This window comes from Peromyscus leucopus, chromosome 4, assembly GCF_004664715.2.
Source record: "Peromyscus leucopus breed LL Stock chromosome 4, UCI_PerLeu_2.1, whole genome shotgun sequence".
Classification (NCBI taxonomy): domain Eukaryota; kingdom Metazoa; phylum Chordata; class Mammalia; order Rodentia; family Cricetidae; genus Peromyscus; species Peromyscus leucopus.
The window spans coordinates 142,461,686-142,479,538 of record NC_051066.1 but is presented as its reverse complement, the minus strand read 5'-3'; the positions used below and the strand labels follow the sequence as shown (position 1 = coordinate 142,479,538).

The 17,853-nt window shown below is 44.7% G+C and overlaps 1 protein-coding gene across 3 annotated transcripts in view; it reads right to left on the bottom strand.

Moving 5' to 3' along the window:
- Positions 1–6,039: 6,039 nt before the first annotated feature.
- Znf831 (zinc finger protein 831) overlaps positions 6,040–17,853 on the bottom strand; it is a 108,664-nt gene continuing 96,850 nt past the window's right edge. For all 3 annotated transcript variants that reach the window (XM_028855776.2, XM_028855777.2, XM_037205447.1), the window contains exons 5-6: positions 11,387–11,544; positions 6,040–10,517 (exon numbers count right to left, since the gene is read on the bottom strand). In XM_028855776.2, the coding sequence (XP_028711609.1) occupies positions 9,705–10,517; positions 11,387–11,544 (971 nt within the window). In that variant the 3' untranslated portion in view covers positions 6,040–9,704. The remainder of the gene's footprint in view (positions 10,518–11,386; positions 11,545–17,853) is intronic.

Here is a 17,853-nt window from a genome sequence, read left to right as displayed (position 1 = left end):
TGGGGTTTTCTTTATCAATTCTATTTCCGATTTCAGGTCTTGAACTGTTTCATTCATTTCCTCCCATTGTTTGTCTGTGTCTTCATAGATTTCCTTAAGAGGTTTACTCATTTCCTCTTGAACGACTTCTATCCTATTCATAAAGGCTGTTTTGAAGTCCCTGTCTTGTGCTTCAGCTGTGTTGTATTTCTCAGGGATTGGGGGGTCATTCTGCGTTCCAGTGGAGAAATTCTAGAAGGAATTCTTTTGGGCTCCTGTTAGGTGTGGCCACTGGGTGTAGATGAATTTCTAAAAGGTCTTATTAATAAAAAACAAACCCAGAAACCAGGTATTGGGGTGAATTCTGAAAGGTCAGAGAAGCAGAACAAGCCACAGCTAACCTCACCTAGACAACTCCTCATCCGATCCTGTTTCCATAAATCCTCAGCCTGAAAGCTTCTGAGTCCTCAGCTGAATGGATCTCAGCTGAACTGCTGCTAAAAGCCTCAAAGCTTAATAGGCTCTAGTTCCTGGTCCTCGTACCTTATATACCTTTCTGCTTTCTGCCATTACTTCCTGGGATTAAAGGCATATATCTTTCCCAAGCAAGACATGAGATCTGAAGTGCTGGGATTAAAGGTGTGTGCCACCATGCCTGGCTGTTTCCAGTGTGGCCTTGAACTCACAGAGATCCAGAAGAATCTCTGCCTCCATAATGCTAGGATTAAAGGCGTGGGCTATCACTGCCTAACTTCTATGTTTAATATAGTGACTGTTCTGTTCTCTGACCCGCAGATAAGTTTATGAGGGTGCACAATATATCAACCACAACTGGGGGTTTCTGGGTAAAATGTGCTCCTAGGTATTGGGAGCTGACATTTAGGAATGGGATTGGGCTAGGAGAGGGGCTAAGGGGGTCTATAGGAGGGAGGAAAGAAAAATGTCACAACAGGACCTGCTTAGTCCCCTGGGAATTAGGGAGAGAGAGAGAGAGAGAGAGAGAGAGAGAGAGAGAGAGAGAGAGAGAGAGAGAGAGAGAGAGGCTACAACAGTTAGTCTGTACAGAGCTGGAGATGAGACTGGTGGATTAGATTTGGAGGAGAGAAGAGAGAATGAAGAGCTGGAGCTTGCCTGCGTGCTTCACAGGTCTACTTGCTCCTCTAGTGGGCTTAGCTGGTGGGTTCCAAGGAATGTCTGCTAGAGTCGGGGGCTGTGATAGCAGGAGGAGTGGAGAGGAAGGCTGGAGAGTGGAGGAAGTGGAGAGGAGAAGATCTGCTGGACCACTAGAGATGGGGGCAGAGAAACTGGGGAGGACTGCTACAGAGGTGGGGTGAAAGTTGGAGACTGAATTTGGAGGAGAGAAGGGAGAGGTAAAGATCTGCAGTTAGATCACCTCAATCCCTGGCCAGAGTGGCCTATGGGTTCCTAGAGAATACCTGCAGGAGCTGGGGGCTGGAATAAAGCAATGTGGGGGGAGTTAGGAGTGGAAGATCTGTGAGACCCACTGGAGATGGGGGACTGGAGTGGGTGAAGGGAAGCTGCAGCAGATGGTCTGCTGCAGAGCTGGAGATGGGACTGGGGAATTGAATTGGGAGGAGTGGAGGGGGAGGTGAAGATCTGCAGTTTACTTAGTGGCCTTTTAAATAATTGGTTATGCAATATATTTTGATAACATTCTTTCCTTTCTCCCAACTCCTCCCAGATCCTCCTCACCTCCCTTCCTGCTCAAAACAAACAAACAAAAAACTCAAACTCAAAACCCCAAAAGATAAAAAAAAAAAAAATTACACAAGAAAACTTGGAGTACATTTATGTTGACCAACTACTCCTGAGCATGGGGCCTGCTCTGGATTGTGATTGATGTACCCAGTAACATTCTGTCTTAATCACAGTGCTGGGTGGTTTTATGTCAACTTGACATAGGCTAAAGTCATCTGAGAGGAAGAAACTTCAATAGAGAAAATACCCAGCCAGGTGGTGGTGGCCCATGCCTTTAATCTCAGCACTTTGAGAGGCAGAGGCAGGAGAACTCTGTGAGTTCAAGGCTACCCTGGTCTACAGAGTGAATTTCAGGACAGTCAAGGCTACACAAAGAAACCCTGTCTCAAAAAAAATTTTTTTAAAAAGAAGAAGGAAGAAAAAAAAGAAAGAAAGAAAGAAGGAAGGAAGGAAGGAAAGAAGGAAGGAAGGAAGGAAGGAAGGAAGAAAGGAAGAGAATGCCTCTGTAAGATCAGATTATAGGCAGGCCTGTAGGGCATTTTCTTAATAAGTGATTGATGGGGGAAGGCCTAGTACATTGCGGGTGGTGCCATCCCTGGTCTGGTGGTCCTGGGTTCTATAAGAAAGTAGGTTAAGCAAGCCATGGGGAGCAGGCCAGTAAGAAGCACTCCTCTATGGTCTCTGGATCAGGCCCTGCCTCCAGGTTCTTGTCCTATTTGAGTTCCTGTTCTGATGTCCTCCAGTGATGGACTATGATCTGGAAGTGTAAGTCAAATAAACCCTTTCCTCCCCAATTTGGTTTTGGTCCTGGTGTTTTTATCCCAGCAATAGAAACCCTGACTATATAGAGTAGTCACTCTTCTACTGTTGTGAAGAGACACCATGACCACTGCAGCTCTTTTAAAGGAAAGTAAGACTGGAAACTTGCTTACACTTTCAGGCCTTAGTCTATAATCATGATAGGAAGTGTGGTGGCATGCATGTGCGGTGCTTGGAAAAGTGGCTAAGAGCTACACCCAGATCCATAGGGAGGGGTGGGGATGGCAGGGAGAGCACCCAACTGGGTCTGGCATGGGCCTTGGAAACCTCAAAGCCCACCCCCTGGTGGCACACTTCCTCCAACATGATCACACCTACTCCAAAGATGTCATCCCTCCTAATCCTTTCAAATAGTGCCATATATTTGAAATAGCATTCAAATATCTGAGCCTGAGGGGCCATTTTTATTCAAAGCACCACATACTCCATCGGAGAAAATTGTTTTCCCCTCTCCCAGCAGCCTTCAATTGTAAATAGCTTCCAAGTGGGACTTCTTCCCCCTTCCCTTCATCTGTGCTGGCATTTTGTCTGGTTTGAACCTGTGTGGTTCTTGTGTGTGCTGTCACAGTTTCTGAGGATTTATCTGTGTGCATCAGCCCTCCTGTGTCTGGAAGATGTTGTCTCTTGGAGTCATCCTCCACGTCTGGACCTTACAATCATCCTAACTCCTCTGATGCGTAGACCCTCCAAGCCTCAAGGAAAGGGGCTTGATAAAGACATCCCATTTGGGGTCAAATATTCTAAAATCTTTCAGTTACTGGACATTGTCCAATCGTGGGTCTCTGTGTTAATTACATCTACTGCTTCTCTAATGAAGACTGAGCAATGTATTGATCTATGGGTATAGCAATGTGTCATTATGAGTTATTGTATTGCTCTGTTCATTTAGCAGAATATAAGTAGTAGGTTATCCCCTAGCCACATGCACCAAAAAAAGATAATAATGGGCCACAGGGAAAATCAACTCTTTTTTTTTCTTTTGAGATAGGGTATCACTGTATACCCTAACTAGTTGGCTGGAACTTGTAGAGATCTGTCTGCCTCTTCCTCCTGGGTGGTGGAATTAAAGGCATGTAACACCCATTTATTTAGTTATTTATTTTTAATTACATGCATGTGTGTGAGGCTATGTATGTGTATGTCCATGTGAGTACAGGTGCCAACGGAGGCCAGAAAAGGTCACTGGTTTCTTTCCTGGAGCTGGAGTTATGGACAATAGGGAGCCATATAATGTGGGTGCTGAGAATTGAACTCAGGTTCTCTACAAAACTAATACAGCACTCTTAACTGTTAAACCATCTCTCCAGCCCCTCAGCTGTAAATTTTGATGGAGAAAATTCACCTGTATATTTACATTTGTACATGAGGTCTTCATGTCAGTATCTTGGAGAGAAAAACAGATAATGGCAGAAACTATGCTTACTAGAATAATTGGAGACTCCAACTGCACCTACACCTTTTAGATTATCTCAGTGTTTCCCCAAGTGTAAAAAGCACACCAGTGGTGGCATAAAGATAATATTTAAGTGGTACATGGATGAAAGATTTTGATGACTTTGTGTTTAAATGTGTATTAGAACAGATACCTATTACACTAAATGAGATATTTCACAGACATTGTTGCTTAAAGCAATAATCTCTCCTGTATTGCAGAGATTTTTTTAAATAAAAAGATTAAGTAAATAATATACCCGCAAGTGTTGTATTGAAACATATCACCAAAAAACATTGAGATGGTTTTCAAATGGCTGAAGTTTGAAAATTAATGGACTAATTTCTTACAACCAGAGTTTGAGGAGTTAGGCAATAAGCAGTTAAGAGCCACCAATTAGTATGTGTGTTCCAAGTTTCTTCCAAAGCAGCAGACCCACTGACTTCACGAAGCTGTATGTGCAGAGGGATAACATTGTGCTAGGCTGGAACATTCTTGCAATGAACACTTTCACTATCTTCATAAAGAGGCATGATTTTGATGTACGAATGTTTTCTTTGTTGATGAATAAAATCAAGCTTCCAAGAAACATCAATTCCAAGGGGGAAAGTTTTGGATTATTGTACTTTGGATAGTACTCTCGTGTGGTTTCAAAGTTTAGCTACATTTAAGAATCTTAAAAGGCATTTCTAAGTTAAAAACTATAAATTAAGACAAGTCATATGACAAATGAGGCACGTGGGGACAAGTAACAGCACAAGAAAATAGGGTAATTTGCTATTATCTCACCTTTTTGTTGACTGGAATGAAATTCCAATATGGCAGAGAGGGTGTCTGGTTAATGAGTTGGGAATAATCAGAAGTTAAGTCTTACAGGAAGTTGTTGTTTATGGTGGATTGTGTGGGTTAAAATTAATAAATCACACAAGACATTTTCATTTTTAAGTTTTATTTTTATCAAAACAAAATAATTTAACCATATAAAGAAGGGGGAGCATTCATCAACCAAGAAGCCAAGTGCTTCCCCATCATGAACAAAGGGTAGAGCAGTGAGTCCCAGCAAGTGAGTCACTCCCTAGTGCTCCCCATGGCCAGGACTGTGCCCCACCCCCCCCCACCCCGCTCCTTTTCCCCATGGCGATGCAATATGCTCACATGTTTGTATATCCCTACAGAACAAATTACACATATTACCACATCAATGCAGAGTATGAAAACACACACACAAGGGTTGAAATTTAGCACTGAAGATTGGTCCAGACCCTGACATCTATACGCAATGAGTTTTGAAAGAGACAGACAAACGTAGTGTTTCCAAAGCCAGGGCTTCTTAAACTGGGAACTAAGAACTGGAGTGAAAAGAAACACAGGCCCCTTTTGTTGCAGTTGTAGGAATCTGACTGCCCCAGAGCCAGGTGGGCCACTTTCCCCCATGCCTATTAAAGGACATCTAGGGAGCTGAACACTCCCACATTGCCATAACTATAAAAATCTGCTGTACCAGGCAAATTTTGTGCAAAATGCAAATTTCTATGCTGGGCGAAAAAAATGAATGATGCTATCACTCTAAGTAATGGATGTGAATGCAAGGAAACACTTCTTGGCATGAGACTGAGAATCGTTTATCTTCATGCTGAGGACAATGGTCACACCACACTGTCGCAAAGCTAAGCTTCCTTCAGACCCCAGCTTTAGAAGGCAGCATTTAGCCAAGGGAGGTTCCAGCTGGTTCCCAGTTACCCACCAAGTTATTGGCTGTGGCCGGCGGTGGTGGCGCACGCCTTTAATCCCAGCACTCGGGAAGCAGAGCCAGGCAGATCTCTGTGAGTTCGAGGCCAGCCTGGGCTACAGAGAGAATTCCAGGAAAGGCACAAAGCTACACAGAGAAACCCTGTCTCAAAAAACAAAAGAAAAAAAAGTTATTGGTTGTGCTTTTATTAAATCCAAAAGACACCTCTCTCTCTCTCTCTCTCTCTCTCTCTCTCTCTCTCTCTCTCTCTCTCTCTCCTCTCTCTCTTTCTCTCTCATCCCTTTCACCTTCCCCCATCTCTTTCTCTCTCTCTCCTGTTCCCACCCCCTCTCTCTGTCCCTCTCTGTCTCTTTCCTGCCCTCGCCCTCCCCTCTCTCTCTGTTTCTCTCCCACCACCACTTTGAAAACAAATGACAGATTGTCCTGGTTACTATGAGTTGTGAGCCTTGGGTCTTGAGTCTTTGCTTCCTCTGAAACACCAAGTTTATACTTAACAGGAGGCAAGAGCTGTTCCCAGGGCACCTTACAAGGAGGCGGGTCAGGCTGGCAACCAAAACTCACAAATCTTTAAGAGTTGGCCAAGTGGAGAGGTGAGACCTTGCTACTCCATGCATCTCAAAGTTCGGCCAGGCATAGCAGTTAAGGAGCACAATCAACGGCCAGCAGCTGTCACCATAATCAGGGGCACTTGCATGGCAAAGAACCTGAAGCCTCTTTCTCACAGTCCATGCAGGTATCCCTGGAGCTGATATCCATGCAGGAAGTTGAGGCACCAATTGCTTAAGATTCCTACATGAAGGTACATAAGGGTAGCAGTACTAGCAAAGAATGCACTGGCCTTGTTGTGAAACATTTTTTTTTATGTGTGGTGCTGGAAATTGAACCCAGGGTTGCATGCATGCCAGGCAAGCACTCTACCACTGAGCTCCATCCTCAGCACAGAAAAGAGATGTATTTTCCCTGAACCATCATGTGATGTGTGCTTGCAATATTGTCAAACTGCAGCAATGATCAACTGGTAATACCAGAATTTTATTTTAATAACACAAGCTGAGTTTTGGGTTTTATGGATGAATGTTTTCTCATAATTTTCTTATGATTGTATTTTGCCTTAAGAAAATTAGATTTGTAAAAACCAGTGACTGTTATATAATATATACGTGTGTGTGTGTGTGTGTGTGTGTGTGTGTGTGTGTGTGTGTGTGTGTGTGTGTGTGTGTATTACAAAAAGGACTTCCCATTAAAACCAAACCAAACCAAACAATATCTTACTTTAGGATAATTTTCAGCAGCTAGCTCCTCCCAAGCTCATTCAAAATAATTGTTTGGTTTAAAAAAAAAATCTATTGAAATACAAGGTTCACAAATTCATGTTGATTTAAAGTGAAGGACTCCTGGGAAGATTGAAACTCACTAAATGACCAGGTGAAGTGGTGGATCTGGTGAGCTGCCTGTCTTTGTAAGAGGCACAAGAGTTTAAAGATAGAATCAATATCTCACAATGTTGGATATAGGCTTGGGAGTGGCAGCTGGCTATGGTGGCCCAGAAGAGGCAGAACATGTGACATGTGGCATAGTGTGCTTTTTAGGGCCACAGTTATGACATGGGCATGGTGACCCTCTTAGATTTCAGTAGTCACCTGGAAATAAGGATCTAGAGCAGCGGTTCTCAACCTTCCTGATAGGGTGGCCTTTAATACAGTCCCTCGTGGTGTGGTGACCCCCAACCATAAAATTGTTTTCACTGCTACTTCAAAACTGTGATTTTGCCACTGTTGTGAGCCATAATGTAAACATGTGTTTTCTGATGGTTTTGGGTGACCCTATGAAAGGGGTCTTGCCCCCTAGGTTGAGAGCCTCTGATCTAAAAGGTAATTTTTCTTCTCTTGGCCTGTACCTGCTGAGGCAAAGGAGCCAGATCCTCCTACATACATGTTCTCTTCCACTCAGTTTGTGCCCTTTGTTTTATAATTCTGATTTATAAGGTAGGTGATTGTACCCCAAAATCAAGAATTCTGGTGGGGGAGGAACTTGATGAACCTTCCCTCAGCTCACATGCTACATAGCAGTAATATCCTAACAGTATTTGTGAATCAGTCCCCCAAATGACAACTCTGGAGCAATGGCTTCCTCGGGGACATTTCCAAGCTATGAAGACACAGATGTAAGGGAGCCATGGTCTCTCTATCAGCTACTCCCACCAGGATTCAGCCCCCACAAACACAGTTAGCTCCTCTGCCCAGGTCTCATTCTCATCCAGGGAAACATGCACAGAGGCAGCTGTCACAAGGTCTCCCAGCCAAAGACCCAATCAGGATCGTGTCTCTCTTCCACGGGGCTCTGACAGCTTCCTCCAGTGCCCTTCTCAAGCACAGACCATCCAAAGGGTAGCCGATCACCACGTCATTCTCATTTGATTTAAGAAGCATACAGAGGCGATGTCTAGTTTTTCGACTCCTGTTGGCTGGGTTTGAGATCAGTGAGATATTTCTGAACATGTGTATGATGAACACAGACATAGGCATATAATAACAGGAATCTGTTCTTGCATTGAAGCTCTCTGTGGATAACAGCAAAGCTGGAAAGGTTACGTGAAAGTACTTGAAATTGTACCATACTTCCTCACAGGTAAGGGCTTAGGAAACTATGTTCATGAGTGTGAGATGCTTCTCATGGCTGCCTTGCCTGAGAGCACAGGATGTCACATGAGCATCATTACCTCAGAGTTAAGCCAAAAGTTTGGCTAGAAATCACAAATTGTGCAAAATCATACCAAGGCAAATTGAAAATCATAGAGAAATGGGCAATGTAAACTTCTTGAAGTTTCCCTCTCAAATAATTAAGGGGAAGAAGAGAAAGCCTGGGAACCTGGGGCCTGTGTGGAGGGCTGACTGACACAGACCTATTTGCCTCTACACAGGGGCACACTGGCTTGGGAAACTGGGGGATTTGATCTGTGCTGTTCTGAAATGCACAATATAAAGGCTGATTTAATTTGACAGCAAAATAACACCAAGTCCCCAAAATAAAATTACCAAGATGTAAAACAGCGTCAAAACTCCAATTAGTTTTATGTCCTGGAAGCTTCTGGAGGAAGCCTGAAAGACTCCATCATGAGGCACAGGCATCAGTTCAAGCTGTACAGATTACTAAAATGTAACCCTCTGAAATTGCTCAGAGCCCAATATGACAAAAATAATCAGAGGAAAATAAGTGAATTTTCCCCCTTTTAAAAAAATGACTCATTCCAGTGACTATTTTACCGACTTAATGCAATGTTCCTTTGCAAGATCTAAAAAAAGAAAAAACAAAAACCACCACGCTTTTTTTTTTTTGGGGGGGGGGTCTCTCACAGAAAAGGCACCAGGTACAAGGGCCCATACGTGCTTGTGTTTTTGAACCAGAAACAAGTATTGACCATTTGTGCAACATTTAAAAGGGCTCTAGGCATGGTGATGTGTATTTACACTGTCCATTGGGATGGCTGGCCCTGACCAGTTTTTGAATACATCTGGATTCAAAAGTTTGCAGAACCATCCTGATGCCCAGTTTACACCCCATCCTTTGTCCTCAAGCCCCCCCCCCCCAGTGATCCAGGTGTGCTTGCCACTCGTCACATAGTGATGAAGAGGTCAGGGGCGTGACCTTGCAGGGTGTCCCTGGTCAGGAGCAGTGTCACATATGGCTCTTCCCCGGTCAGTGTCATTTTACTGGATGCAGCAGTGCAGATTACTGCATCAAGTTGGAGCCCCTTGAGAGTGTACTGCTTGCCATCTTGACTCTTCCAGGTGACGGTGGGAAGAGGCCAAAGTCTGTCTGAGAAAAGCTGAAGAAGGTAAGGCTGGATCTGGGCATGGTGTTAGTTAGAGCTGGCTTGAAGGAATCTCAGATGGCTTTCAGAGTCTATGGATGTTTTACAGAGCTCAGTGCCCATTCCACTTGGTCATGCTGTCTCGAAGGATCCCCAGGCCTTGGCCGTGGCCACCATCTTTCTCTGGAGGCACATCATACCTCGATGACCAGTCTGTCTTCATCATCGCTGCTGGAGTCACTGAACTCTACCCGAGTCTGCTTTCTCATTCCTTCCAAACTCCTTTTTCGGAGAGATCTCAAGGGGACTTCAGAGACTTCAGAGGGTTGCCCTTGGTCAGAAGGAGCCGTGACACTCTTGGGGGTAATTAATCCTTCAGTGTGACATGTCCTACTCTCACCCCCTAAAGCCGCAGACTGCATGGCCACTTCCCCATGTCCGTATTGGCCCCAGGAAGGAAAATCTGCCTGGGGTCCCACTTCCTCCTGTTGTGAACTGGTTGAACTTGGGCCTGATGGCGGTGTTTCTAAATGGGTTTCTCCAGGTGATATTTTGCCAAGTGAAGGTCTCCCTGGCAGAAGCGCCTGTGCTATGCTTTCTGGTATGGCTCGCCTATCTGGAGAGCTTTGTGCCAGAGCCTCCTCTGCATAAGACTCTGCACTGTGAACCTCCAGTGTTTTGTGTCCTGTTCGTGTCCCTGTAGAAACACAGATGGCAGCCACAGAGGTAGCAATGTCATGGTGGGGAAATGTCCCTTTAGATCTAAAGGACGGAGGCAGCTCTGAAACATCTGGGGAGATGCTCAGGTTGGGAACTATGGAGACTTGTTCCTGGGAAGGCGGCAGTGGAGTCCCTGCGCGTCCAGCATCAAAACTCTTGCCCTGGAGTAGAGGATCTTCCTGAAATACTGCCAAGTATGCATTACATTGCAGAGATAGTCCTGAGCCATCAGCATACTCCTTCTCCAGAGAACAGTCATTATGCTCACGAGCAGATAGAGAAACATCCTACAATAAAGTGCAAAGGAAAAGAAATGGGGGGAAAGGTTAATTGGCATAAAGAAAACTGTGGTCAGAAACACAGTCCGCAATGAAAGCAAGGTCTTGAGGTCCTGATGACTCCTCCCTGAGTGTGAACCTCAATAGGATGCCCTCAATAAGTTTCCATTAATAACTAATCAGCACATTAACCTCAGCCAAGCTCCTGATTGATACAAAAGAGGTCTCTGCGTAAAGCCGAACAACTCTATTATCCAGCTGGTCCCACACTTCCTGTCTTCGCCTAGGGAGCTTTCACACTGCAGTAACACTCAACATGTGCTAGCCTCTTTCTTCTCGGGGGAATTAATTACACAGGCTTGGAGTTTTCAAGAAAACTTACCAACAGTTTCATAGCCAAAGCCGGCCAATTGTACCCGTGACACCTGACACAGACTCAGGTGTGTGTCAACTTTTACCTGGCTCACACCAGGCTCTCTGGGTTGTTTTTCAGCATACGCCAGACTAGCTGACCCCAGAATTTTTAGGGGTTTTCTTATCTCCACCTCCCATCTTCCTATAGGAGTGCTGAGGTTACAGACCTTCAAGATATGCATCCAGCTTTGATTTGGGCACTAGGGATTTGAACTCCGGTCTTCACACTTGAACAGCAAGTGTTTTACTTACTGAGCCATATCCCAGCCCTAAAGTTATCTAATTTTTTAGTGTAGACTGTTTGGGAATGTTTTCTTGGTTGCTTTGTTTTGTTGTCTGGTTTTAGGTTCTGGGGAGCCCCAGAAAGAGACCAGGAAATTTTACCATGTAGATAGTGATATGGAAATAAAGGCACAAGTCTAGGTGATGGGTAGATAGCAGTGCCTCAGAATGGTGGTTCCCACCTTCAGAGTTGAATTGTCTTGTTCCAGGATGGTTTTTGAGCTTGTGTCAGGAGAGATGGGTTCTGAAGTCTCTTGGGAATCACGGTCCTTCTCTTTGTTCCCATGACCAACAGGCAAGTCTGTGCTGGCACAAGATGGCTCTCCCTGCAGATTTAGACCTGAAAGAGGGAACATGGTCTTTTTTTTTTTTTAATACATCTAGAATCATGAAGTGAGCCAAGAATGACTAGTAGGCTGTTTGAGTCTCCACAGTGAGCCTCAGCTCACACAATGTTTATAGGACTCTGGTTACCTCCAATTCACACTTAGCAAACGCATTGTCCTCACTTCCTCCAAGGAAGGAAATGGTAAAACCAAGCTGCCAAGTTGATGACTCGATAACCATATACATTGTAAATAGTGTTCGTGGTGGTGTCTGTTCTCATCACAGAGCTACCCTCCAGCTAGGCTTCTTTGGGTTAACTTGAGATCACTTTGAGTCCCTTGGTCCTGAGCCAGGTGGCAGGATTAGAGAACTTGCTAGACCACAGGTGAGAACACCTTAGTGATGACATGTCTTGGTCTCTACCAGAGTGCCAGGCGGCAGGGCTGAGGTGGGTACCTGGGATGTTGTCATTTGCTGTGGCAGCTGTCTCCGTGTGGGAAAGGAAAAGACAGAATAACCTCTTAGACCTGCTCTCCCTTGGCCCCCCTTCCTCTCTCTTCCATTTCCTCACAGAAACCCACAGTCAGGCCAAAAGAACCACGAGGTAATCCTTTCCAAGAAGGTAGACTGCATTATGAGATGAGCTGGGGGGGGGGGAACACTTTCTAGAATGCCTGGATCCCTGGAAGATGCACTGGGCACACCATCAAATCTGCTCTTATTTTGATTAAAGTTCTACATGCACAGAGTTTGAAAACCTCAAACATTTCTACTTATTAGGAAAGCTAGCAACCTGTCCACCCAGCCATCTTTTTCTTTCATTTTGGAGTCTTCTGAGATTCATCTCTCCCTCCTGTTTAGCTTACAGGCTAACTTAAGACCTCCCTCAAGGCCAGGAGAGAGTAGCTATTCCTCTAAGACCCTCTCTCCAAGACTTCAGCTCCCTTGCACACAGCACGCCTGTCATGCTCATCCTCTTAACCTTCATATGCAGAGCCCTGACTCCACACCTTGTTTAGGTGGCTAGTCTAAGCCAGGTGCACACCTGTCACAACTGAGCTGTGTTGAACATTGAGATTGCATTGCCTTTTTTAAACAAAATTGTCTTCCTCAGAGTTAATAAGTTTTGAAGTCCCCGACACTTCCTCTGTTTACCTTTCTACAGACATATTAAAACCATTCCCCAGACTCCCAAACTGTCTAATGCTTGATTTCTCTCTGGACAAGCTAAAGCTCATGCATTAAGCTTGTAGTAAATGTTATGGGTTCTCTATTTCCTTTTTAAAAAATGGAAGAAAGGAAGGAAGGAAGAAAGGAAGGAAGGAAGGGAGGGAGGGAGGGAAGGAAGGAGGGGGGAAGGAAGAGAACAAAAGAAGGAAGGAGGGAGAGAGGGGGAAGAATGAATGGGAAAAGGAAGAAAGACAGAAAAATTATGATAATGATAATAATAATAATGATAATAATAATAAAAAAATGGCAGTCTTCACAGGTAGTTTTTCCACTGTAGGCCTCACTATTATAGGGTCACCTGGCTACATTGTCAAGTTAGAGACCTAAAACCAATGTTGAGTACAATGCTATGCACTTGTAAACCCTGCACCGAGGAAACTGAGGCAGAAGGATCACTGGGTCTTGCTTGCTGGCCAGTCTAGCCAAGTGAGTGAGCCCCAGGCCGCTATCTGAAAATAAAGCAGATGCTATCTGAAAATAAAGCAGGTCAATGGCACCTATGTCCTCTCCACACATGGTGTCACCTTCTCAATCCATCTCCTATGGGCATGGGTATCACAAACCCATTTGATGCCTAAATTTTCCTGGGCTTCTAAAAGCAAACAAAGTGTGTAGAAATATCTACCCCTTATATTTAAGCACAAAAATCTAAAAAGATCTTCCATCTCCACAGGTCAGCTGCTAGGTTTACTGTGTACACTAATCCTGAGCAAACCAGCTTTGAAAATGAACAGGGAAGCACAAAGGGTTAAAGAGTTGTGGGCTTCCCTCCCAGGTCACCTGGGGGAGCACGTGTGACAGTGCTGTGGTGATGGGGCAGCCAGCTGCTGGCACACCTCCTCTGGTCTCAGCAAAGCAGGTGATGCATTGCCCAAGAACCCAGAGACCCCACAACTGAGAGGAACCTGGTCTTCAAGGGACTCTGCTGTAACGGGGACAGGGGACCTGTGACAAGGGCAGGGACACGGAAGAGTGCAGGTGATTCAGGTGAAGCCACCAGACAGAGGGTAGAGATACGGCAGAGTGACAGTTAATGGCAGTGAGAGTGATTGCACTGTCCACACACCAAGGATATTCTAGAAGACGGAAGAACAAACACTAGGAAAGAATCTAGGGGCGAAGGGACTGTAGTGAGGCCACTGACCCCAGTGTGGAAGGAGGGTGTGAGCAAAGGGGGTAAAGTAAAGGTAGGGTATCAACAGGGATTTTCACCTCAGAGTACAAATGCCTTCTGGGAAAGAGCTAATGTTTTCAGTGTGGGTCAACATTTGGCTTTTCAAAGATACATGTTGATGTCACCTGAAGATTGGCTTGGAAGGAGAAAAGCATCCGAGATAGAAAGCCAGTTCCCAGGTCTCTAGGGTCTCCTGGGGGCCCAGATTCCATGTCTCAACCAGGAAGATGAACGTCAATGTGGAGAAAGTGGGTTGATTTGGGGTCTGCTTCTATCCTCACCAGGAAGCTGTCACAACGGCCGACATGTCTGGAGCTCATGGTCTGCCAAGGACAGCCACTCACTCTTAAGTGGATCAAACTTCATCCCACAGTGATGAAATGACCAGGCAATTCATTCAATTTAATGAAGAAATAAAACCAATTAGTATAGAGAAAATAATCAGATTGGCCAAACGTCTTCCCAACAGGTTGTTTGGGTTTTTAAGCTTAAGCAGAAAGGTCGTGTGCACATTTGACTGATAACTTCTGGCTCATCTGAGAGAGCAAAGGAAGAAAATCTATTGATTTAATTTGCTTTCAACCCTACAGTCTACAGAGAAAAGTGAATTATCGCTAATAATTGTGAAAAATGCCCAAAAAATGTCACCGAAGTGTGTTAAACTAATTTGGATTATTGAAGCAGGACACTAACTTGCTTTGAAATGAATGGCCCCTTTCCAAAAGCAAGCCCTGCTCTGGTCAGATCTTAAAGTGCAAAATGCCATCCTGTTTAGGCTTCAGCTCCATACCCTATGAATCACTTCCCCATCTTCAGAATTACAGATTCTACCATCTCCATGCATCTTCAGAACCCGACTGCCCACACTTGATTATAGGAATCTTATTAGAGAATTCTCTCACCAAGGCTCTCTGCTGCGTGTTCTTCCCCTGATTAAAGGCCGCACTCTTAATAATTTCTCTCAGAAATAATTGCGGTGCCACGTCAGGAGGAAGAGACTGCTTAAGCAGTTACAGCAATTGCAAATTTAGCCCTCTTGAAAAGGCTACAAGAAACTGTAAAATAATTAAAAAGAAAACGCAGGCAGAGACAGCACGACAGACTGACAGTGGCATTATCGGCCTCTTTAATGTCAAATCTGCTCCGGGCTGTCTCATTTCCAGGCCTTATTAACATGCTAATAAATGTATTACTCAAATATCATTATCTCAAAATGTGAGTAATTTGAATAATTTCTTTTGGTTCATCCCAATAGCTCCCCAAATTCCATTCATGTGGAGTCCACAGACTCAGAAATCTGAAGTTGGAATGTAAGCCTCCAGTGTCAGCCTGCTGCCCTTCCAAGCGAGCGGAAATTATAAACAGGAAGGTGGGTTCATCTCTGGAACTCGTAATTGATTTGAGATTAAATTGTTCAAAAGTGTCTCTGCCATTAAAGAACACACAATGTGCTGGCAATTAAAACAAGCAATCGCTTACAAAAAAAAAAGCTGGGCAGATCTTTAAAACTAATCACATTGTGAATGGTTATTTGCTCATTTATTCAAGTATTTATTGAATCCATTTTAAGTCCATATTTTTGAGCCCGTATTGCTGAGCTTGAGTATTGACCGAACACTGAGTGTGGCCAATGTTGTTCCAAGAGCTAAGGCGATTATTCAGCACTAAGGGAGGCTGATATCCCTCATGGAGATTACTACCTAAAAGCAACAAGATTTATTTTATTCTTAACATGTTGTTACTATTATTGTTGGGGGGTACACGTACCACAGTGCACATGCGGAGCTCAGAGGATAACTTTCAGAAGTCAGTTCTCTCCTTCTACCATGTGGGTCCCTGGACTGGACTCAGATCATCAGGTTTGACAACAAAGACCTTTACCCACTGAGCCGTAATCACACACACACACACACACACACACACACACACACACACACACACACACACACGTCACCAAGCAGGTGTCATCAACACTGTGAAAGATGCAGCAAGAAGATGCTCGGACATCGAGGTGACGTCCCAACCCCACTGCTATCCACAGGAAGACTTGAAACCATCTAGGTAGTACCTGTACCCAGGGCCATGGCACTCATAAACCTGAACTATTCGGCCATGCAATTATCCCACCATTTTCTTGAAGTCCCTCTTGTACACTGGTGCACTGTCTGAGGGTCCCTTCATTTGTTACTGACGTGTGACTGTTTATGTAACCTCTTTAGGAGACAGGATGGTGCAAAGCGCTGGCAGGAAGGGTCTCCAGTCCTCTCAGCGGAGAAGATGAGCCATGCTGGATGCTGACGGCAGCCAGGAAGGAATGGGAAGGCCAGAAGCTGGTGGGTGGTTGGAGAGCTGGCAGAGATAGCTTCAGCCTCCAGTTCTACCAGCAGGAGGGACCCAAGAGAGGACCAGAAAAGTGCATTTAGCAAGGGGAGCCTCTGGTATTTCTGTTCTAATGCAATCTTTGGAAAGTTCTCCTCAGAGTCATCATGAATCTTTTCTCTCTAAGGTCACTTTCTTGGCAATTCTCATCACTTCAGTTTCTCTGATGAAAGGCAATCAGGCTCTCCCCTCACAGACATCCTGTACCTTGACTATGTTTAGGACAAAATGGTGCTTAAAATCTTGCCTGGAGTCTTTAAAAAAATTTTTTTTAACATGTCCATTGTACAAAAGTGCACCTTTCAAATACAGAGTCAAGATAGGATTCTGAGATCATAATGGAAGGTGATTAGAGAGATGTCAGCGTTGAATGCTGAGGTGAACCCAGGCTGGCACTCTACACGTCCTGATTTTTAAAGTCTCTTGTTGCTGAGTGGAAATTGTGTATGGGTCTCTTCCTGGGATGCAATCAACATACCTGTGGCGGAGAGTCATCACTCCTTAAGATTTACACAGCCAGGAATGGGGAAAAATTATTCCGTCTCAGCAATTTCAGAGAACTGTGATTTAACTAATAGCTTTAGGGATAGAATTAATACTCCTCCATTAATCCTAATAATAATAATAAAAGTGTGGGGAGGTCATTAGAAGAGATGTAGGGGGGCCTATTGAAGAGGGATGGTCCTCCATACCTTAGAAACCCCTTCTGAGGACAACCCCACAGAACCCCAGGCCTAAGCCTAAAGGCCAGCCCCGGATCAGGTGAGATACCCAATGCAGGCACAGCAGTCAACAAAGGCAGGGCCTAGTTTTGTCCTGGGTCACCTGCAGCCATCTGTACACAGTGCTTAGAAAAGTGGGCCCTTTGTATGTGTGGAGTTAGAAAACTGTTACTCCAGGGCCACCTGCCATTGTCACGATCCACAAGTCTTGTTTCAGGGTGAACCAGCATGTCTGGATCACATGATCCTCTCGGCTTGTTTCAATTCTGTGCATGGGGCTGGTTTGAAATGTTTTAAAAGCTGGTTGTGAGATCGAATTCAACCCTGCCAGTGAATTAATCAAAACTTCCCTAGCACCATCACTGAGCTGTTTATCTTACATTTGCTGAGGAAAATCACCTACACAGGTTAGGTGGTCTGTGTAAAATGGTGGTTCACAAGCAGAAAGTAATGAGAGAGTGTGGGGCGCATCTGAGGTGTCCTCACTGGAAAAGACCTAACAAGTGGCACATTCAGAGAGGCTACCTGGGTGCAGGGACACACAACCAGACCCCTGGAGAAGCTGTCCTGAACCTCGAATCCCCCAGAGGAAGACAGGGGAGGCCAGGCGCTCTTGCTCAGCACATTGGCCCAGAGCTTTCAAGGAAAAGACTAGAAATTGGTATTTAATTGCCTTTTATCATGACTATTTTCTAACCTCAGCTGTGTTTACCCTACATGCCTATGGCCTGAATTTTGTCGTCAGAGGTCAACACCATGATCTAGCTTCCTCCCCCTAGTATTTACGATGTTCAAGAACAGGGACCGTGAGGGCAAA